Source organism: Scyliorhinus torazame, chromosome 17 (genome assembly GCF_047496885.1).
Source record: "Scyliorhinus torazame isolate Kashiwa2021f chromosome 17, sScyTor2.1, whole genome shotgun sequence".
NCBI classification, from domain to species: Eukaryota; Metazoa; Chordata; class Chondrichthyes; order Carcharhiniformes; family Scyliorhinidae; genus Scyliorhinus; species Scyliorhinus torazame.
The window spans coordinates 158311147-158334598 of NC_092723.1; the positions used below are offsets into that span (position 1 = coordinate 158311147).

The 23452-nt window shown below is 51.1% G+C and overlaps 1 protein-coding gene across 8 annotated transcripts in view; it reads right to left on the reverse strand.

Annotated features, from left to right (window-relative positions):
• The window catches only part of srl (sarcalumenin), a 158507-nt gene that overhangs the window by 101685 nt on the left and 33370 nt on the right, over positions 1-23452 (reverse strand). For 3 of the 8 annotated variants that reach the window (XM_072481423.1, XM_072481420.1, XM_072481425.1), the window contains exon 2: positions 21615-21667. The exons of the other annotated variants lie outside the window; for them this stretch is intronic. In XM_072481423.1, the coding sequence (XP_072337524.1) occupies positions 21615-21633 (19 nt within the window). In that variant the 5' untranslated portion in view covers positions 21634-21667. The remainder of the gene's footprint in view (positions 1-21614; positions 21668-23452) is intronic. 8 annotated transcript variants of the gene reach the window in all.

Consider the following 23452-nt stretch of genomic DNA (forward strand, 5'->3'; position numbering starts at 1 on the left):
CTGCCGTTCCCGCCGGCACAGTACTCCACCAGCCCCGTGGTTGTGGCGGCCCTGAGAGTCTGGGGGCAATGGAGGAGACATGTGGGAGCATCGGTCTGGTCCCCAATCTGTAATAATCACTGGTTTGCACCGGGAAGTATGGATGGGGGGATCCGGATATGGCGGAGATCAGGGATTGAGAGGATGGAGGATATGTTTATCGAGGGGAGCTTTCAGAGTATGAGGGCGCTGGAGGAGAAGTTTGGGTTGGCGAGGGGAAACAAATTCAGGTATCTGCAGGTGCGGGACTTCCTATGTAAACAGGTGTCAACCTTCCCGCTCCTGTCCTTCCGAGGTTTCTTTTTGTGTTTCAGTGCCTTCCCATCGTGATCACCAAGGCCTTTTTTAAGGAGAGTAGGCAGGAGTATTATGGGGTTTGTGTGGGCGAAGAGGACCCCGAGGGTAAGGAGAGGGTTTCTGGAACGCAGTAGGGACCGAGGAGGGTTGGCGCTGCCGAACCTAGGGAGCTACTACTGGGCAGCAAATGTGGCGATGATCCGTAAATGGGTGATGGAGGGAGAGGAGGCGGCATGGAAGAGGGTGGAGATGGTGTCCTGTAAAAGGAACAAGCCTGGGGGCGCTGGTGATGGCACCGCTGCCGCTCTCGCCGTCAAAGTATACCACGAGCCCGGTGGTGGCGGCAACGCTAAACATCTGGGGCCAGTGGAGACGGCACAGGGGTGCAATGGGAGCCTCGGTGTGGTCCCAGATCAGGGGTTACCACTGGTTTGTCCCAGGGAAGATGGACGGGGGGATCCAGAGCTGGCATCGGGCGGGGATTAGAAGAATGGGGGACCTGTTCATTGATGGGACGTTTGCGAGCCTAGGGGCACTAGAGGAGAAGTTTGACATACCCCCGGGAAATGCTTTTAGATACATGCAGGTGAGGGCGTTTGAGAGGCAGGAGGTGAGGGAATTCCCATTGCTCCCGGCACAGGAAATTCAAGACAGGGTGATCTTGGGTGTATGGGTCGGGGAGGGCAAGGTGTCGGCAATATACCAGGAGATGAAAGAAGAGGGGAAAGCATTGGTAGAGGAGCTGAAGGGTAAATGGGAGGAGGAGCTGCGGGAGGAGATCGAGGAAGGTCTGTGGGCTGATGCTCTAGGTAGGGTTAATTCCTCCTCCTCGTGTGCCAGGCTCAGCCTGATACAATTTAAGGTGGTTCACAGAGCTCACTTGACGGGGGCGAGGTTGAGCAGGTTCTTTGGGGTAGAGGACAGATGTGGAAGGTGCTCAGGGAGTCCGGCGAACCATGTACATATGTTTTGGTCATGCCCGGCACTGGAGGGGTTCTGGAGAGGAGTGGCGGGAACAATATCTCAGGTGGTGAAAGTCTGGGTCAAGCCAAGCTGGGGGCTAGCAATATTTGGAGTAGTGGACGAGCCGGGAGTGCAGGAGGCAAAAGAGGCCGGTATTCTGGCCTTTGCGTCCCTAGTAGCCCGGCGAAGGATCTTGCTCATGTGGAAGGAGGCGAAGCCCCCCAGCGTGGAAGCCTGGATAAACGACATGGCTGGGTTCATTAAGCTGGAGAGGATAAAGTTTGCCTTGAGAGGGTCTGCGCAGGGGTTCTACAGGTGGTGGCAACCGTTCCTAGACTATCTCGTGGAGCGTTAGAGGAAGGTCGGTCAGCAGCAGCAGCAACCGGGGGGGGGGGATGTCCTGTGAGGGGGGGGGGGGTTGCCTAGGGGGTGTTTGGGCAAGAGAACACATGAAAGATTTGGGAAACTGGCATGTACGGGAGAGAGCCAGTGTACAAAGCTATGTAACATATTGTTTTACCATGTATATATCTTGCTATGTGCGATTTCTTTCTATTTTGTTACGAGGGTGGGGGGGTTTATTGCTTGTAAGGGTGAAAAATAGTGTTAAAAAACTTTAATAAATATATATATTTTTTAAAAAACTACCCGCTCCTACCGCTAAGGGGGATTCAGGACAGGGTAGTTTCCAGAGGGTGGGTAGGAGAAGGGAGCGTCTCTGACATTTACAAGGAACTTATGGGGTCAGAGGAGACGCAGACCGAGGAGCTGAAACGCAAGTGGGAGGAGGAGCTGGGAGGAGAGATAGAGGATGGTCTATGGGCGGACGCGTTGAGTAGAGTCAACGCGTCCGCAACATGTGCCAGGCTCAGCTTGATGCAATTCAAGGTCGTTCATCGGGCTCACATGACAGTGGCCTGGATGAGCAGATTCTTTGGGGTGGAAGACAGGTGTGCAAAATGTGTGGGAGGACCAGCGAACAATGTCCACATGTTCTGGGCATGTCCGAAGCTTAGGGGATTCTGGCAGGGGTTTGCAGATGTCATGTCCACGGTGTTAAAAACAAGGGTGGCACCGAGTCCGGAGGTGGCGATTTTCGGAGTGTCGGAAGACCCGGGAATCTAGGAGGATAAAGAGGCAGATGTTCTGGCCTTTGCTTCCCTGGAAGCCCGGAGACGGATACTATTAGCTTGGAGGGACTCAAAGCCCCCAAAGTCAGAGACCTGGCTATCGGAAATGGCTAGCTTTCTCAGTCTGGCAAAAATCAAGTTCGCCTTGAGAGGGTCACTGTTAGGGTTCGCCCGTAGATGGCAACCGTTCGTCGACTTCTTTGCGGAAAATTAATCGTCAGCAGAAGGGGAGAGGGGGTTAGTTTAGTTTAGAGTAGGGGGTTAATAAAGGTGGGACCTGTAAGGAAGGGAGACGGCTTTTGCACTATGTTTATAGTTTCATGTACATTGTTTATTTTGTTGTTGTTACAATACTAAAAATACCTCAATAAAATGTTTATTTAAAAAAAAAAGTATTTAGACCTAAAAATCTAGGCTGATATTCTAGCACAGTACAAAGGGAATTGCCATCCTTTGGATGAGACATTGAAATGAGTTACCAATGGCTAGATGTGGATCTAGAGGGTGGGGGGGGGGGAAACAGGGTTGCTGCTGCATTGGCCAATGGAAGTAGGAGAGGTAGTCGGGGCGGGGGTCCGCCGCCTGGGGAACTGGAGGGTGCGGGAGGCGCGGGCACGTGGCTGGCCTAGAAAAGGAGATGGCTAGTCGGAAGGGGGGGGGGGGGCGAGTAGCCCCCCCCCAATCCGGCTGATAACTTGGAATGTGAAGGGCCTGAACGGGCCGGTCAAGAGGGCCCGGGTGTTCGCGCACTTAAAGGGACTGAAGGCAGACGTGGTTATGCTCCAGGAGACACATCTGAAGGTGACAGATCAGGTTAGGCTGAGAAAGGGATGGGTACAAAACAAAGAACAAAGACATGTACAGCACAGGAACAGGCCCTTCGGCCCTCCAAGCCCGCGCCGACCATGCTGCCCGACTAAACTACAATCTTCTACACTTCCTGGGTCCGTATCTCTCTATTCCCATCCTATTCATGTATTTGTCAAGATGCCCCTTAAATGTCACTACCGTCCCTGCTTCCACCACCTCCTCCGGTAGCGAGTTCCAGGCACCCATTACTCTCTGCGTAAAAAACTTGCCTCGTACATCTACTCTAAACCTTGCCCCTCTCACCTTAAACCTATGCCCCCTAGTAATTGACTCCTCTACCCCGGGGAATAGCCTCTGACTATCCACTCTGTCTATGCCCCTCATAATTTTGTAGACCTCTATCAGGTCGCCCCTCAACCTCCTTCGTTCCACTGCGAACAAACCGAGTTTATTCAACCGCTCCTCATAGCTAATGCCTTCCATACCAGGCAACATTCTGGTAAATCCCTTCTGCACCCTCTCTAAAGCCTCCACATCCTTCTGGTAGTGTGGCAACCAGAATTGAACACTATACCCTAAGTGTGGCGTAACTAAGGTTCTATACAGCTGCAACATGACTTGCCAATTCTTATACTCAATGCCCCGGCCAATGAAGGCAAGCATGCCGTATGCCTTCTTGACTACCTTCTCCACCTGTGTTGCCCCTTTCAGTGACCTGTGGACCTGTACTCCTAGATCTCTCTGACTTTCAATACTCTTGAGGGTTCTACCATTCACTGTATATTCCCTACCTGCATTAGACCTTCCAAAATGCATTACCTCACATTTGTCTGGATTAAACTCATCTGCCATCTCTCCGCCCAAGTCTCCAAACAATCTAAATCCTGCTGTATCCTCTGACAGTCCTCATCGCTATCCGCAATTCCACCAACCTTTGTGTCGTCTGCAAACTTACTAATCAGACCAGTTACATTTTCCTCCAAATCATTTATATATACTACAAACAGCAAAGGTCCCAGCACTGATCCCTGTGGAACGCCACTGGTCACAGCCCTCCAATTAGAAAAGGAGGAGGTGGGTAGGTCAGGTCTTTCATTCAGGGCTGGATGCGAAGAACAGAGGGGTTGCAATACTGGTGGGGAAGCGGGTGTCGTTTGAGGCACTGAATATTGTAGTGGATAATGGAGGTCGATATGTGATCGTGAGCGGTAGGTTGCAGGGGATGTGGGTGGTACTGGTGAATGTATATGCCCCGAATTGGGATGATGCCGGATTTATGAAACGCATGCTGGGTCGGATTCCGGATCTGGAGGTAGGAAGCTTGATAATGGGGGGGGGGGGGGGGGGGGGACTTTAACACAGTGCTGGACCCAGCACTGGACCCGTTCTAGGTCCAGGACGGGTAAGAGGCCGGCTGCTGCCAATGTGCTCAGGGGGTTTATGGACCAGATGGGGGGAGTGGATCCATGGAGGTTTGTCAGGCCGCTGGCCAGGGAATTTTCCTTCTTTGCCCACGTCCATAGAGCCTATTCCCGGAAAGATTTTTTCATTTTGAGTAGGGCGCTAATCCCGAAAGTGGAGGGAACGGAATATTCGGCCATAGCCATCTCGGACCACGCCCCGCATTGGGTGGAGCTGGAGTTGGGGGAGGAGAGGGACCAGCGCCCGCTGTGGCGCCTTGATGTGGGACTATTGGCGGATGAGGGGGTGTGCGGGCGGGTGCGGGGGTGCATTGAAAGATATTTGGAGGCTAACGACAACGGGGAGGTGCAGGTGGGGGTAGTCTGGGAGTCGCTGAAGGCGGTGGTCAGGGGAGAGCTAATCTCCATTAGGGCCCACAGGGAGAAGAGACAGGGGAGGGAGCAGAGATAGGGGAGGGAGAGGTTGGTGGGGGAGATTTTAAGGGTGGACAGGAGGTATGCAGAGGCCCCCCCGAGGAGGGGCTACTCAGGGAGCGACGGAACCTCCAGACGGAGTTCGACCTGTTGACCACGGGGAAAGCAGAGGCATAGTGGAGGAAAGCGCAGGGGGCAACGTACGAGTATGGGGAGAAGACGAGTCGGATGCTGGCACATCAGCTTTGTAAGAGGGAGGCAGCGAGGGAGATTGGTGGAGTTAGGGATAGAGGGGGGAATATGGTGCGGTGAGAATAAACAAGGTATTTAGGGACTTCAATGGGGACCTGTACAGGTCTGAGCCCCCAGCGGGGGAGGAGGGGATGCGATGATTCCTGGATCAGCTGAGGTTTCCGAGGGTGGAGGAGGAGGAGATGGCTGGTTTGGGGGCGCCGATTGGGCTGGAGGAGCTGGTTAAAGGATTGGGGAGCATGCAGGCGGGGAAGGCCCCGGTGCCGGATGGGTTCCCGGTTGAATTCTACAGGAAATACGTGGACGTGCCGGGCCCGTTACTAGTGAGGACTTTCAATAAGGTGAGGGAGGGGGGGACCTTGCCCCCGACAATATCTAAGGCGCTGATTTCTTTGATCCTGAAGCGGGACAAGGATCCGCTGCAATATGGGTCGTAAAGACCGATCTCGCTCCTCAATGTTGATGCTAAGGTGCTGGCTACGAGAATTGAGGACTATGTCCCGGGGGTGATTCATGAGGACCAGACGGGATTTGTGAAGGGTAGGCAATTAAATACAAATGTGCGGAGGCTCCTCAATGTGATTATGATGCCCCCGGTGGAGGGGGAAGCGGAGGTAGTGGCAGCTATGGACGCGGAGAAGGCCTTTGACCGGGTGGAGTGGGAGTATCTTTGGGAAGTGTTGCAGGGTTCGGGGAGGGGTTCATCAGTTGGGTCAGGCTGCTAAATAGAACCCCGGTGGCGAGTGTGGCTACGAACCGGCAGAGGTCGGAGTACTTTCGGCTGTACCGGGGACGAGGCAGGGGTGCCCCCTATCCCCCTTGTTGTTTGCACTGGCAATTGAGCCTCTGGCCATGGCACTGAGGGAGTCCAGGAAATGGAGGGGGACTGGTCCAGGGGGGAGAGGAACACCGGGTGTCGTTGTATGCTGACGACCTGTTGCTGTATGTGGCAGATCCAGTGGAGGGGATGGCGGAGGTCATGCAGGTCCTAAGGGAGTTTGGGGACCTTTCGGGGTATAAACTCAACGTAGGAAAGAGTGAGCTCTTTGTGGTGCATTCAGGAGACTAGGGAAGTGGGATAGACGAGCTACCGCTGAAAAGAGCGGAAAGGAGCTTTCGGTATCTCGGGATTCAAGTAGCTAGGAGTTGGGGGCCCTGCACAGGCTCAATTTGACGCGGTTGATGGAGCAGATGGAGGAGGATATTAAAAGATGGGATATGCTGCCACTCTGACTAGCGGGTAGGGTGCAGTCGGCTAAAATGTCGGTCCTCCCGAGGTTTCTCTTTGTGTTCCAGTGCCTTCCCATTATGATCCCCAAGGCCTTTTTCAAACGGGTAAGCAGGAGCATCATGGGATTTGTGTGGGCGAATAAGACCCCGAGGGTGAAGAGAGTGTTTCTGGAGCGTAGCAGGGACAGGGGGGGGCCAGGCACTGACAAATTTGTGCGGCTATTATTGGGCAGCCAATGTGGCGATGGTCCGTAAGTGGGTAATGGAGGGAGAGGGGGCGGCGTGCAAGAGGCTAGAGATGGCGTCCTGTGTGGGCACGAGCCTGAGGGCGCTGGTGACGGCATCGCTGCCTCTCTCGCCGACAAGGTACAGCACGAGTCCGGTGGTGGCGGCGACGCTGAAGATCTGGGGGCAGTGGAGGCGACACAGGGGAGAGGTGGGAGCCTCGGTTTGGTCCCCGATTCGGGAGAACTATTGGTTCGTCCCGGGAAGGATGGATGGAGGGTTTCGGAGCTGGCATCGGGCAGGGATTAGAAGAATGGGGGACCTGTTAATCGATTGGACGTTTGCAAGCCATGGGACACTGGAGGAGAAGTTTGGGCTACCCCCGGGAAACGCTTTCAGGTACATGCAAGTGAGGGCGTTTGTGAGGCGGCAGGTGAGGGAATTCCCGTTGCTCCCGGCACAGGTCACTCAGGACAGGGTGATTTCGGGCGTATGGGTTGGAGAAGGCAAAGTTTCGGCGATTTACCAGGAGCTGAAGGAAGAGGAGGAGGCCTCGGTGGAGGAATTAAAGGGCAAGTGGGAGGAGGAGCCGGGGAGGAGATAGATGAGGGTCCGTGGGCTGATGCCCTGAGTAGGGTTAATTCTTCCTCCTCTTGCGTCAGGCTCAGCCTAATACAGTTCAAAGTTACTCACAGAGCACATATGACAGGGGCGAGGTGGTGTAGGTTCTTTGGGGTGGAGGACAGAAGTGGGAGGTGCTCGGGAAGCCCGGCAAATCACGTCCATATGTTCTGGTCGTGCCCGGCACTGGAGGGGTTTTGCGAAGACTATGTCCAAGGTGGTGAAAGCCCGGGTCAAGCAGAGCTGGGGGTTGGCATTATTTGGGGTATCGGACGAGCCGGGAGTGCAGGAGGCGAAAGAGGCCGGTATTCTGGCCTTTGCGTCCCTGGTAGCCCGGCGGAGGATTTTGCTATTATGGAAAGATGCAAAGCCCCCTAGTGTGGAAGCTTGGATCAATGACATGGCAGTGTTCATCGAGCTGGAGAGGATAAAGTTTGCCTTGCGAGGGTCTGTGCAGGGGTTCCTCAGGCGGTGGCAACTGTTCCTCGACTATCTCGCGGAGCGTTAAGAGGTCAGCAGCAGCAGCCGCCCAGGGCCGGTGAGGGGGGGGTTCCCTATTGGTGTTTTTAAATGTCATATGGGGATTTATTGTATATGGGGGTCCAGGGCCGGTGAGGTGGTGGAGGAGATGATGGTGTCTTGACAGGCGCGTGGGAGGCACGACTGATGGTTCGTGGTGTCTTGAGGTGGCAATTCGACATGTGGAAATGGAGGGGAAAGTGGTTGTGGGCAAGCAACTTTTCGCAGTGCCCTTTGATTCCTTCGCACAATGGAGCCATCAGCCATACGTATGACATAGGATCTGGGCGCGGCCTGTCGAACAACGACATTTGGAGCAGACCTCCCACCATCTGATGTCTTGATTCAGACCGTGTCTGCCGGAGACAGCACGTCCAGATCGATGGCATGTGCGTCATAGCCCTGCTTCTGGCTGTCGCGAAGCTGCTGCATCTTCTGCAGCACCGGGAGGTGATCAAGGTTGGGCAGGTGTATGGCTGGAAGCGTCGTCTGCAGGTCCCTGTTCATAAGCAGTTGAGCTGGCGACATGCCAGTGGACAAGGGAGTCGCCCGGTACGCAAGTAGTGCAAGGTGTATGTCGGAAGCGGAGTCCGAGGCCTTGCGGATGAACTGCTTAACGATGTGCACCCCTTTTTCGACTTTACCATCGGACTGCAGATAGTGCGGACTGGAGGTGGCATGCGGACTGGAGGTGGCATGCCTGAAATTGTAGCTCTTGGCAAACGTGGACCATTCTCGACTGTGGAAGCACGGGCCATTGTCGCTCATGACGGTGTTCGGGATGCCATGCCATGAGAATGTCTCTTTACATGCTTTGATGACAGTCCGTGAGGTGAGGTCTGGCAGCTTCAGCACCTCAGGATAGTTCGAAGAGTAATCGATGATTAAGATATAGTCACGACCATTCACATGGAATAGGTCAATGCCAACCTTGGACCACAGAGAGGTCTCTAGGTCATGTGGTTCGAGCATCTCCTTGCTCTGCGCTGGTTGGACCTCTGACAGGTTTTGCAGTTCAAGACCATGTCTGTGATGTCCTGGTTGATGCCGGGTCACTAGACAGCTTGCCGGGCCCTGGGTCTGCACTTTTCTATGCCCAGGTGTCCCTCATGAATCTGCCGCAGCACCATGCTTTGGAGACGTAGCGGGATGACTATCCTGTCCAGCTTGATCAGGATGCCGTCGATCAGCGTCAGGTCGTCCTTGATGTTGTAGAATTGAGGGCATTGTCCTTTCTGCCAGCCATTGCTGAGGTTGTGGATGACTCGCTGCAACTGGGGGTCTTTGGCCATCTCTTCTCGGATCAGAACGATCTTCTCATCTATTGCCGGGAGAGTGCTTGCACACAGCTGTACCTGCAATTTAATGTGCTGGATGATCTCCAGTGGTTCACTGGGTGAGTTGAAGGAGCGGGACAATGCATCGGCGATGATGAGCTCCTTGCCAGGTGTGTACACCAAATTGAAATCATTTCTCCGGAGTTGGAGCAGAATTCTCTGCAAACGAGGAGTCATGTCGTTCAGGTCCTTTTGGATGATGTGGACCAGAGGCCTATGATCCGTCTCAACAGTAAATGTTGGCAAGCCATAGACATAATCATGAAATTTGAGGATGCCGGTGAGAAGACCTAAACACTCCTTCTCAATCTACGCATATCTGGTCTCAGTGGGTGTCATTGCCTGTGACGCGTATGCTACCCAGGATGATGTGTCATCTCTTTGAAGCAACACCGCCCAAATGCCATCCTGACTCGCATCTGTGGATATCTTGGTCTCTCGGTCTGGGTCAAAGAATGCAAGGACGGATGAAGTGGTGAGCTTGGCTTTCAGCTCCAACCACTCTATTCGGTGCTCCGCCTTCCACTGATTTTTTTCACCAGGTCGCGTAGGGCCATAGTGTTTGTGGCCAAATTTGGGATGAACTTGTCAAGGAAATTGACCATTCCCAGGAAGCGCAATACTGCCTTCTTGTCCTCGGGAACTTTCATTGCCTCGATGGCTTTAATTTTGTCTGTGTGGAGGTGCACACCGTGTTGCGAAATTTGAAATTTGATTACCCAGGAACTTCAGCGTGGATGTCCCAAAACAGCACTTGGACCTGTTTAGCTTGAGGCCATGTTCATGTATGCGTCAGAATACTTTCTTGAATCGCGACACATGTTCCTCTGGGGTTGTGGACCAGATTCTGATATCGTCAATGTAGACATGAACCCCTTCTATTCCCTCCATCATCTGTTCCATGATGCAATGGAAAATCTCTGATGACGAGATGATGCCAAATGGCATTCGGTTGTAGCAGAATTTGCCAAAAGGCGTGTTGAAGGTGCAGAGCCTTCTGCTGGATTCTTCAAGTTGGATTTGCCAAAACCCTTGGGATGCGTCCAATTTTGTGAAGAGGCGCGCGTGTCATCTCACTCGTGATTTCTTCCCTCTTCGGGATGGGGTAACGTTCCCGCATAATGTTTTTGTTTAGATCCTTGGGGTCAATGCAGATGCCCAAGTCCCCCGAAGGCTTCTTTACGCACACCATCGAGCTGACCCAGTCGGTTGGTTCACTGACCTTGGAGATGATGCCTTTTTGTTGTAGACTCGTGAGCTCTGCCTTCAGGCGCTCTCTCAGTGGAGCAGGGACACGTTGTGGTGCGTGGACCACTGGCTTGGCATCAGGCCGCAGTAGAATCTTGTACTCGTACGGCAACGTGCCCATCTCGCTAAATACATCTGGGTACTGGGTTAGGATGTCGTCGATGCTGGCTTGAAGATCCGAATGTAACGGTGTCGTGGTGTAGACCCTTTGAACGAGGTTCAGTTGCTTGCAGGTGTACGCACCTAGCAGGGACGCCCTGTCTGGTTAACAATCTCGAAGAGTAAGCTTGCTCGTGTGTGTCGTCTGGACACCTGCAGATGGCAGGACCCCAGTGCCTTGATTGCGTTTCCATTGTAGTCCAGGAGTTTGCAGGCAGCTGGAAGGATTGTGGGGGGCTTCTTGATTCTCTTGAAGTCCACCTGCGAAATCAGGTTGGCGGAGGCACCTGTGTCCAGTTTGAACTGGATGGGGTAATGGTTGACCTTCATCACTGTATGCCATTCGTCCTCGGAATCCACGGCCAGGATTGATTGGACTCGATGTGTCTGGTGTGGCGTATTCGCACTTTGTAATAGTGCCCACTCGGTATGTGTTGTCCAGGTATTCATCATCTGGATCCGTCGCACTGCCTGGATCAGAGTCATGCATTCGGTGTTGCACACTTCTGATGCGCCGCTGTCGGAATTGGGAGCGTTGGCTCCTGACTGGTGGTGCAGATCTGCACAGGGCTGCCAAGTGGTTTGGTTTCCCACAGTTTAAACAGCGTTTGCCTTTTGCAGGGCAGTTTCTTCTGGTTTTTTTTTTTTAAATGGGCAGTGCCGCAGTTCGCACACGTCATGCGTCATGACGCTCAGTGCGTCGTTGCGCATGCGTGGTGCGATTCTCGGACGTCTGCACCTGCGCAGAGCGGTTTTCAGCCGCTTCGTGTTCCCGATCGCATTGCGCATGCGTCGGGCCCCGGGAAGAGCGCGCAAAATGGCCACTTTCGGCAATGTGGAGGCGCTGGATCCGGGAGATGGCCTTAACACTCTTCACCTCGTGGGAGGCTTGTTTTTCACGTTCTGCTGTTTTGTGCTGTGAATAGCGATTTTTAGAGTGCTCATGCACAGTACACGTTTCAATCGCGACTGGCAGGGTCATGTGCTTGATTTTCAACAATTGCTCTCGCAGAGGATCAGAGTGGACTCCAAAAATGGCTTGGTCTCTGATCATGGAGTCAGTGATATCACCGAAGTTGCAGGATTGCGCTAGCAGTCTAAGGTTAGTAAGGTATGAGTTGAAAGATTCGTCCTCACCTTGCATCCTCTGCTTGAAGATGTTGCGCTTGGTGTCCACCTCACAGTGGTTGAATTTGTCCAGGATGGTTTGGTACTTCGTTTTGTCCTGCCCTTCGGAAAAGTGAAAGGAGTTGAAGATTTCTATCGCATGGTCACCCGTAGTGGTGAGTAGAAGTGCTATCTTCCGAACATCGGCCGTGCCATTGAGGTCGGATGCTTCCACGTATAGTTGAAATTTCTGCTTGAATGATCGCCAGTTGGCACTAAGATTGCCGGTGGTCCTGAGCTGATGAGGAGCCTGAATCTTGCGTATTGTGCCTGTATTCAGTAGATCTTGCGGAGTTGAACTAAACAGGTTGAACAGTCACTTCTGGTATCATGTTGTGTTAAGCTGCTTCGGATAACACAGGCTGCTACTTGATGCAGTCTTAACTAAAGGATGCTCCAGACTCAGAAATGAGTTCAACGTGTTTATTGAACTATTAACAGTTCTCAAATGAGTTCGACTCTCTGCTAATCTTTTTTTTTTTAAATAAATTTAGTGGACCCAATTCATTTTTTTTTCCAATTAAGGGGCAATTTAGCGTGGCCAATACACCTATCCTGCACATTTTTTGGATTGTGGGGGCGAAATCCACGCAAACACAGGGAGAATGTGCAAACTCCACACAGACAGTGACCCAGAGCCGGGATCGAACCTGGGACCTCAGCGCCGTGAGGCAACAATGCTAACCACTGTGCCACCGTGCTGCCCTGACTCTCTGCTAATCTAACTGTAGTAACCCAGTCTAACTGTACCAGCTTGCTCTAAGCCATGTGCTGGGGTGTGATGCTGCTGATCAACCCTGTCAAACTCTAGATGTCTGTCTGTGGAAAGAGGCAGGGTGTAAGTGCCTCATCCCTTTTATATAGTATTAATGTCATGCCCCTTTGTGGTGATGCCACCGCTGAGTATCCTGACTGCCCATTGGTTGTGTCCTATTCGGAGTGTTCATTGGTTGCATATCATGACAGGGGATCTTCTACATATAGGGTCACAGGGCTGCATAATATAGGGGAGGGCTGCAGGGCAGACGAATGAGAGTGAAGTGGGACTTCAATTGCCTCCATTGGGGAAGATGTCCCACCAACTGGGGCTGCCAGCCAATCCAGTTGGCCAGCAGCTTCATCATTGCTGACAGGAAGTTGTCAGTGGCCACTGCAGAACTGCAAGAGAAGAAGAAGACCAATGCTTGTGGATCGCCGGGGCAGGTAAATCCAGGGTCTTGAACCAGGAGCGTTTGGGTAGGTTACGAAGAGGGGAGTGGGTGGGTTTAAGTAATGAAGTGGTTGGGAAGAATGCGGGTTTCACCCTGTCCCTCCCAGCCTTTAAGCATTTGAGTGAAAAAAATGAACCCTCCTGCTCCTGCCTGGCTGGAAACACCAAACATTTTATGGCATGGGCAGTGTATTATCAGAGTCAGTTGGCTTGATATCAAACCTAATTGACTTTTGATTATTCATTTAAATATGATGGGTGAGCTATCATATTATGGAGTGAGGCCGATGGTGGGATGCACTCCATCCTATTTTATCCACAGGAAATATGCCGCAGGGGGCACGTAAAATTCAGCCCTCAATCCTGCAATCCCCAATAAATATTGACACAATCTTGGGATCCCCAGTAAATATTTACATGTTTCTGCTTACCCCTATGAATACTGACACATTTCTGAGGATCCCATACAAACATTGGCACTTTCCTGGAGAACCCTTCAAATATTTGCATGCTCCTGGGAACGCCTCATCAATATTGGCTCGCCCCTGAGGGCTGCTATCAATATTGGCTGGCGCCTAAGGTCCGCCTAGCAATATTGACACATTTCAGGGGAAACCTAATCAAATATTGCCACACTCCTGGGAATCCTATACCAACACTGGCACCTTTCCAGGAACACCTGTTCTAACCTCTAAAAGATAGGACAGGATAAACTGTCGAAAAGAAAATTTCCACTGAGAAGGGTACATTCTGAATGCATGCAAATGAAGGAAGGACATAATTAACATTTCTCTCATTCCTAGTACCCTGGCAATGCTGGCTGCTGAAAACCCAAATGCTCTCCTGATATCCAGAATTGGTGAAACCAGGGTGGTGGGTTGCTTTTTAAAAATTTTAAAGACCGCTGCATTTTATGCAATTGATGGTGGGCCAGTGGAAACATGGATGTAGGTCAGGGGTTGGTAAGAGGTTGCGCTATGTTTTCGGGACTTTTCTAATCTAACCACCACTGCTACCATCTAGAATGACAGAGCAGCAGACACTGCCGCCTGGAAATTCCCCTCCAAGCCGCACACCATCCGGACTTGGAAATATAACTCATTCCATCACTGTGGCTGAGTCAAAATCCTGGAACCCTCCTTAACAGCACTGTGGGCATACCTACTGCAGCAGCTCTAGAAGGCAGCTCACCACCACCTGCATGAGAGCAATTATGGATAGGCAGTAAATATAGGCCTAGCCAGCAACGTGCACATCCCATGAATGATTATAACATCACTTTTCTGATTTGTGGTCTGTAATAACTGATGATTAGCTATCAAATGTCACCAAAAGAGTAAGGAAAAATTATCTTATACAACAGATTGTTAGTTCAGAATACTTTGCTCAAGAGAATAACTAGAATTTTTAACAACAATTTGTCTTTATATAGCACCTTTAACATAAGAAAACATCCCATAGTGCTTTACGGAGCATTATTATACAAAATGTAACACCAAGCTACATAAGGAGATATTAAATCAAGTTGCCAGAAGCTTGGTAAAAGAAGTAGGTTTTCAGATATGTCTTACTTAAAGGAGGAAAACAAGGTAGAGAAGCGTAGGGAGAATTTCCAGATCCGAGTATCAGTGGTGGAACAATTAAAGTCAGGTGCTCAGGAGGCCAGAATTAGAGGAATAGAGGACTGCGGGATTGAAAACATTTTCAGAATTGGACAGAGGGTCAGTGAGGCCACAGAGCGATTTGTAAGCAAGGATGAGAATTAAAAAATGTATTGCTTAACCAAGATTCAATGTAGATCATTGAGCACAGAACTGATAGCTGACGAGGATTTGTTATGAATTGAGACATGGGCAGTAGAGTTTTGGATGACCTCAGAGTTAAGAAGAGTAGAATGTCAGAGTCCGACCAGGAATGTATTGGAATAGTCAAGTTTTGAAGTTATTTTCTCAATTAAGTGGCAATTTAGTGTGGCCAATCCACCTACCCTGCACATCTTTGGGTTGTGGGGGTGAGACTCACGCAGACTTGGGAAGAATGTGCAAACTCCACATGAACAGTGACACCCTGGGCTGGGACTGAACCCGGGTCCTCAGCACTGTGAGGCAGCAGTGCTAATCACTGATTAATGAGGGTTTCAGCAGCTGATGAGCTGAGACAGGGGCAAAGTCAGGCAATATTACGGAAATAGGCGGTCTTCGTGATATCATGAATATGAAGTCAGAAGCTCATCACCGGGTAAATGGGACACCAAGATTGTGAACAGACTGCTTTAATCTAAGACGGTTGTGAGGGAGAGGGATGGGACTGGAGTCTGTAATAGGGAATGAGTTTACAGCAGAGACCAAAAATGATGGCTTCAGTCTTCTCAATATTATTTTGGAGGGGGCAGCACAGTGGTTAGCATTGCTGCCTACAGCACTGAGGACCCGGGTTCGAATCCCGGCCCTGGGTCACTGTCTGTGTGGAGTTTGCACATTCTCCCCGTGTCTGCGTGGGTTTCGCCCCCACAACCCAAAGATGCGTAAGTTAAGTGGATTGGCCACGCTAAATTGCCCCTTAATTGGAAAAAATAATTGCGTACTTTAAATTTATTTATTAAAAAATATATATGTTGTCTAATAGTTTATTAACAGTGGAGGAGTCAATAGAGATAGTGGTGAGGTAGATCTGGCTGTCGTCAGGGTACATGTGAAAATAAACACTGTGCTTTCACATGATGGCACCAAAGGGCAGCATGTTAATGAGAAATAGGAGGGGGCCAAGGATAGGTTCTTAAGGGATACTAGAGGTAAGGGAGCAAGAAAAGCCATTGCAAGTGATATTATGGTTAAATAGATAAGAATGGAACCAGGCGATAACACTCCCACCCAGCTAGACGGCTAGATAGTGGAACTGTCTTGGAAGAGGATGGTGTGACCAACCATGTCAAAGACTACAAACATCAAGAAGGACGAGGAAGGATAGTGTTATAACCTGCATGCTTACCACTGGCTGGGGACTAATGGCAATCCCATAATCCTTTGGGAGTATGAGCTTCCCCAATGAGCGGGGGCAGAGAAATCATTAGCAAGTTCCCTGCATAAATAAAGCTGGCTAGTTTGGAACCAGCTAGAGAGGAGTGAGCAGCAAGGGAGTTGCTGCTGCTGTTGTATATTTATGTTATTGTAAATAAATGCTATTTCTTTGTATCCTTCAACTCGTGCTGGATTCTTTGTGGCCTTCACAAAACTGGCGACGAGGGTTAAAGTGGATAGCTGTCTACGCTGCTTAAGCCGCCTCCCTGGATTTTTGTTGGATACAGGTTGGAAGTTGTTTTTCTGTTACACCATGCCTCTGTATGGACGTTTGGATGTTTTTGATGCTGCGCTGGAAAGTTGGAACCAGTACGCACAACGGATGCGTTACTATTTCCGGGCAAACACCATCACTGAAAACGAGCGCCAGGTGGTCATTTTGCTCACTGCCTGCGGCCCGCATACTGTTTGGGGTGATTAGGAGCCTTGCATACCCAGCTGCGCCGGACACCAAGGCGTTTGATGAAGTTGTGAACTTAGTGGGGCAACATTTTAACCCAACCCGCCCATGACAGTCCAGCGTTACCGGTTTCATACCGCTGAGAGGACCCCAGGAGAATCCCTTGCAGAGTTTCTATCCAGGCTACGCAGGATTGCAGAGTACTGTGACTATGGTGAGACCTTGTCAGAAATGTTACACGCCCGTTTGGTTTGCGGTATTAACAATGCGGCCCCCCCAGAGAAAGTCGTTAGCTGAGCCAACATTGACATTTTCAACAGGCCATTCAAATGGTATTGTCCCGAGAGAGCGCAGAACGTGGAGTGCAGGAGCTACAGGGAATGGAGGTGCATGCCTTGAGGCGCAACCTCTTCCGTCCAAAAGCGTCTCCCCGCAGCCCTGCGGTACCTTGGGCGAGGCGACGTCCGGATCGACGCCAGTGGCCGTCGAACGTTCCTCCCCGAAGGGAGCCTTCTCCAGAATCAATGGATGAGGGGCCATGTCCATGTCGGACTTGTGGGCGCCGACCCCGTCGCAGACGCCGGTCCTGGGCATGCCAGAGGCGCCGACGTTCCGACAGAAACTGGGGCCAGCCCAGGGGCCGTACCTTCCATTTGAATGAACCTGCGGCGACTACTCCCAAGGACGTGCAGACGAAGGACGACTGCCTGCAGCTGCATTGTGTGGCAGCTCCCCATGTGGCCCCCATTAAGGTGACAGTACAGGTCAATGGTCACCTGCTTGAGATGGAGTTGGAGACTGGCGCAGCGATCTCAGTGATCGCCCAGAGGACATTCGACCGCATCAAGCAGGGTATACAGACCCTTACATTAACCGACACACAGGCCAGGTTGGCCACCTACACGGGGGAACCATTGGACAATGCAGGAACTACGATGACCCCTGTTGTTTATGGACGCCAGGAGGGGAGTTTCCCACTCATCGTGGTGCGTGGCCACGGGCCCAGCCTGTTGGGTCTGGACTCGTTGCGCCATTTGCGGCTGCAGTGGCAGCACATCCTCAAAACAGGTTCTGGAGGGATGACTGAGGTGCTAGGACGGTACCCAGATGTATTCCAGCCCGGTTTGGGGAAAATAAAAGTGGCTGTAGTGCCGTATCCAAGTCGAACCAGGAGCCATGTTCCGGGCGCACCCGGTGCCTTACACTTTGTTCGAGAAGGTAGAAGGGGAGCTCACTCGTTTGGAGACCTTGGGTATTATCAGGCCCGTCCGTTTTGCTGACTGGGCAGCACCAATTGTACCTGTAATGAAGCCAGATGCCATAATTCGCTTGTGCAGCGACTATAAACTTACAGTGAATATAGCTTCCCGGCTCGACCGATATCCAATGCCTCGCATAGAGGATCTCTACGCGAAGCTTGCAGGCGAACTCTCGTTCACAAAATTAGATACGAGTCACGCCTACCTACAGTTGGAGATGGACCCTGTCTCCCAGCCATACGTAACTGTCTCCCAGCCATACGTAACTATCAATACACATTGGGACCTGTATGAATATACACGGCTGCCCTTTGGGGTATCCTCTGCCTGTGCTATTTTTCAATGCATCATGGAGGGCATCTTGAGAAGTTTACCACGTGTCGCTGTGTACTTAGACGACGTTTTGATTACAGGGACGTCGGAACAGGAAAATTTGGAGGCTGTGCTTCGACGCTTTTCAGAGGCTGGAGTCCGTTTACATCACACAAAGTGCGTCTTTCAGGCGAAGGAAGTGGTCTACCTGGGTTATCGGGTGGACCGCAAAGGTTTGCACCCCGTCGCAGAGAAAGTGCGCGCAATTCAACAGGCCCCCGCCCCAACTGACAGTTCGCATCTTCGTTCTTTTCTCGGCCCCGTAAACTATCACGGGAAGTTCCTCCCCAATCTGGCAACTACACTGGCCCCATTGCACCTTCTGCTAAAGAAGAATCACACTTGGGTTTGGGGTCAGCCGCAAGAAACCGCTTTCTGGCGGGTAAAACAACAATTGTCATTGTCTGGGTTACTAACCCACTATGATCCTGGAAAGCCTTTGTTCATCACGTGTGCATCCCCGTATGGTATTGGGGCCTTCCTGTCCCACAAGATGGAGAACGGACCGAGCGGCCGATAGCTTTCGCCTCCCGCACATTGACTGCAGTGGGAAAGAAGTATGCATAGATCGAGAAGGAGGATCTGGCGGTGGTCTTTGCGATTAAACGCTTCCACCAGTATGTGTATGGCCGCCACTTCACTATCGTGACTGATCATAAGCCTCTGCTAGGATTTTTCCGAGAGGATAAGTCAATACCGCCCATTGCTTCTGCACGGATCCAGCGCTGGGCTTTATTGCTCGCTGCCTACGAGTATTCTCTGGAGCACAAACCAGGAACCCAGATAGCGAATGACGACGCACTGAGCCAATTGCCTTTATCGACCGGCCCCATGTCGACTCCCACGACCGGTGAGGTGGTTGCAACCCTAAATTTTATGGACTCCTTGCCTGTCACGGCATCACAGATCCGTGAGTGGACCCAGATGGAGCCAGTGCTGTCAAAGGTTCGGCACATAGTCTTGTATGGTGGGCAGCATAGACAGCTCCCAGGCGAGTTGCGGGCATTTTCCTCCAAGCTGTCAGAATTTAGCATGGAAGACGGTATACTCTTGTGGGGACACGTGTGATTGTCCCGGAAAAAGGACAGGAGCTGATACTAAGGGACTTGCAGAATGGGCATCCGGGTGTGACCAAAATGAAAATGTTGGCTCGGACATGTCTGGTGGCCAGGCCTTGACATCAACATTGAGAAGGTGGACCAAAACTGCTCCATTTGCCAGGAGCATCAGAGGCATCCGCCGGCCGCACCCCTACATCACTGGGCGGCCTTGGGCACGCTTGCATGCGGATTTCGACGGCCCTTTTCAAGGATCCATGTTCCTTCTATTTATCGATGCCCAATCTAAATGGTTAGAGGTGCATAGGATGGTCGGCACAACATCCTGCGCAACAATCGAGAAGTTGCGTTTGTCTTTCAGTACGCATGGTCTCCCCAAGGTGCTGGTCATGGACAATGGCACTCTGTTCACAAGTCGGGAGTTTGCAAGGTTCATGAAGGTGAACGGCATACGCCATATCCGCACCGCTCCATACCACCCAATGGATTGGCGGAGCGCGCAGTGCAGACATTCAAACGAGGCCTAAAGAAGCAGTCTTCCGGATCTATGGACACGAGACTGGCTCGATTTTTGTTTTCATATAGGATCACTGCACATGCAGTGACTGGGGTAGCTCCCGCGGAACTCCTAATGGGCCGGAGACTTCGCACCCGCCTTAGCATGGTTTTCCCGGATATTGGCGCAAAATTACACCACACTCAAGAACAGCAGGGACATGGTTTTTCTCGGCATCGGCCGATTCGGCAGTCTGCGCTCGGTGACCCAGTGTTCGTTCGAAATTTTGCTGGTGGTGCCCAGTGGGTCACTGGCGTTATCTTTCGCCGAACGGGCCCTATCTCTTACCAGGTGCAAGCCCATGGTCGTCTCCAGCGCAAGCATGTAGACCACGTTCGGTCCAGAAGACCATCTCTTCCAAAGATTCCCCGCCCCCGGAGCTCAATTCTACAGCCACAGAGACGAGTATTCCTCACAATCTTCCTCTGGCGCCGCACTCAAAACCTGCACAGGTCGTTGCAGAACCACGTGGAGATAGAGACGCCGAGATGACGGAGGCAGCGGACTCCGACTCCGAGATGGAGACACAGGACGCCTCAGAGGGGGAGTCCTCAGGCCCACGGGTCGTGGATGTACAACCGTTACGCCATTCATCACGTAAGCGCCGTTCTCCGTCTCGTTACACACCGCCTGATCCAGCGCTTCATGCAAATGGTGTCCGGCCTGCGGCAAAACAAGTCCGACGCCCTCCTTCGCCAGGGTCTTCGGTAGATTCCGTGGACTTTGGGGGCGGGATGTTATAACCTGCCTGCTTACCACTGGCTGGGGACTAATGGCAATCCCACAATCCTTTGGGAGTATGAGCTTCCCCAATGAGGGGGGGGGGGGGGCGGAGAAATCATTAGCAAATTCCCTGCATAAATAAAGCTGGCCAGTTTGGAACCAGCTAGAGGAGAGTGAGCAGCAAGGGAGTTGCTGCTGTTGTATATATATGTTTTTGTAAATAAATGTTATTTCTTTCTATCCTTCAACTCGTGCTGGATTCTTCGTGGGCCTCACAAAAGATAGTTTACCTTTGTCACAACTGCATAGGATATCACTTGTGACTTTGCTAAGAGCTGTTTCGGTACTGTGATAGGGGTAGAAAATTTACTGGAGAAATTCAAACATGGGAGTTCCAGGAAAGAAGGTGGGAATGGATTTGGGAAAATGACAACATGTTCAAGAACTTTAGAAGAAAGGAATGTTGGAGACGGGCAGTAGCTTTCAGGGACAGTGAGTTCAAGGGTTGGTTTTCTGAGGAGTGGGGGGATGACAGCAGATTTAAAGGAGGGAGGGGCAACACTTGAAAAGAGAAAAGCAATATCAGCTAACTTGGGCACCAGGAGGGGTGGCTGACTGTTTAATGGGGATGGAATTGAAGGTAATGAGAGGTGTGTCTCATGGGCAAGATAAGTTCAGAAAGGATATGGGATAGATACTGGAGAAAATTTCAAATTTAGGGCTAGATTTAGAGTTAGCATTATAGCAACTGTGGCCAGGGACAGTGGAAGGGAGGAATGTGGCGACGGTAGCGGATCAGATGGTCCGTGAGTTCCTTGCATTTTTTTGTTGGAAGTGTGGGTGGAGGAGACCAGGTACAAAGAGGTGTTTTAGAAGACAGTTTGCAGTAGAAAAAGAGATGCTGGGGTCATTTTTGTTTTCCAGGAAATTTTGAAGAGAAAATTCAATAAATGTTTGAAGCAGAGGATGATCAAGGACAATGGGTAGTATTGAGTCTGCTCGAGCAAAGTGCCAGCACAGGTAGGACAGGCAAAATGGTCTTTTCCTGTGCGTTAACTTTCTATGTCAGGAGTACGCACAAGGGCTCCTGGAATGGAAATCAATGTTTAGGCTCACTGTAGATGTACCATTTCCTTCAGGAACCATTGGGTCATTAGCAGCCAAAGAATCGGGATGATTGCTACAATAGGAAGGAAAGAAGAGGAAAAATTATTTAAAATAGTTGTAAATGGTCATACTAGCCCCCACCTTTTCCCTGTCCCACTCCTGTCCTTTTGATTTTAACTCTTCAGCAAGAGAGAATCTAACAGTGTACCCTTGACATTCAATGGCATCATCATCACTGAATCTCCCAATATGAACGTCCTGGGGGTTACCAATGACCAAAAACAGAACTAGACTAGCCATATAAATACTGTTGCTTTCAGAGCAGGCTGGAAATTCTGCTCCTGATTCCCCGAAGCCTGTCCACCATCTGCAATGCACAGGTCAGGAGTATGATGGCATACTCTCCACTTGTTTGGATGAGTTCATCTCCAACAATATTCATGAAGCTCACCAAGATCCAGGACAAAGCAGCCTGTGTGATTGGCACCCCATCCACCACCAACCCGCAGTGTGTACCATCTAGACTGTACTGCAGAAACTTACCAAGGCTCCTTCGACAGCACTTTCCAAACCCAGAACCTCTACCGCTTAGACAGACAAGGGCAGCAAATACATGGAAACACCTCCACATGCAGGTTTCCCTCTGAACCACACACCATCTTGATTTGGAACTATATCGCTCGGTCAAAATCTTGGAACTCCCTTTCCCACAGCACAGTGTGTGTATCTACACCACATGGACTGCAGTGGTTCAAGAATGCAGCTCATCGCCAACTACTCAAGGGCAATTAGTAGTGGGCTGGCCTAGCCAGCAACACCCAGATCCTGTGAACAAGCAAAATTTTTAAAAAACAAATTCATCAGCTCTTATAAATGTTACATAATTCTTAATTAGTTTCCAGGGTGCAGATAGTCAACCTGAATCCAGTCATACCTCTACATCGTCGGAAGGGTAAGGGCATAGAATATACCCTGGGTGGAGGACCTCCATGTCCATCACCAAAAGTGGCTCGGTAGTACCGCCACAGACCACAGTGGCCAATTCCTAAAGGACATAGACTGGGACTCAACAGGCGGTGAGAGAACCAACAAGAGGGAAAAACATACTTGACCTCATCCTCAGCAACCTGTCTGCTGCAGATGTATCTGGCCATGACAGTATCAGTAGAAGTGACCACTGCACAGACCATGTAGAGACAAAGGCCCATCTTCACATTGAGGATACCCCCCATCGTGTTGTGTGGCACTACCACCATGCTAAATGGGATAGACTTTGAACAGAACTCACAACTCAAGACTGGGTTTCCATGAGGCGCTGTGGCCATCCACAGCAGCAGAATTGTACTCAACGATTGAGAGATTTAAAAAGAGCGGGAGCTGCGAGTCGGAGCGGAGATTTAAAAAGAGCGGGAGCTGCGAGTCGGAGCGGAGATTTAAAAAGAGCGGGAGCTGCGAGTCGGAGCGGAGATTTAAAAAGTGCGGTGAAGTACCCTCAATAATGACATAGAGATTAAACTGTAAAGAAGGCTTTATTAGATTAATAACTATGCTAGAGCTAGAGACGAGAGCTGACTGTTACACAGACCATGAGGCAACCCTTTATGTATGGCTCCCAGATGGGCTGAGCCAGAGGCGGAGTCCCCAGGGTTCCAAGCCCGGTCTTAAAGGGGACATCACCTTACATGATGTTAAGGCAGTAACCGTTCATTACATTCACCCCCTGTTTAAAAAAAGAGTCCGGCGGGGGTGAAGTGCCATCATAGGTCCATCCGTCTCGGTGGCCGGATCGTCCTCCTCAATTCAGGCGGTGGTGCGGCGGGCACGGACGTCCCAGTTGAGGGCACATCCGGGAGCACAG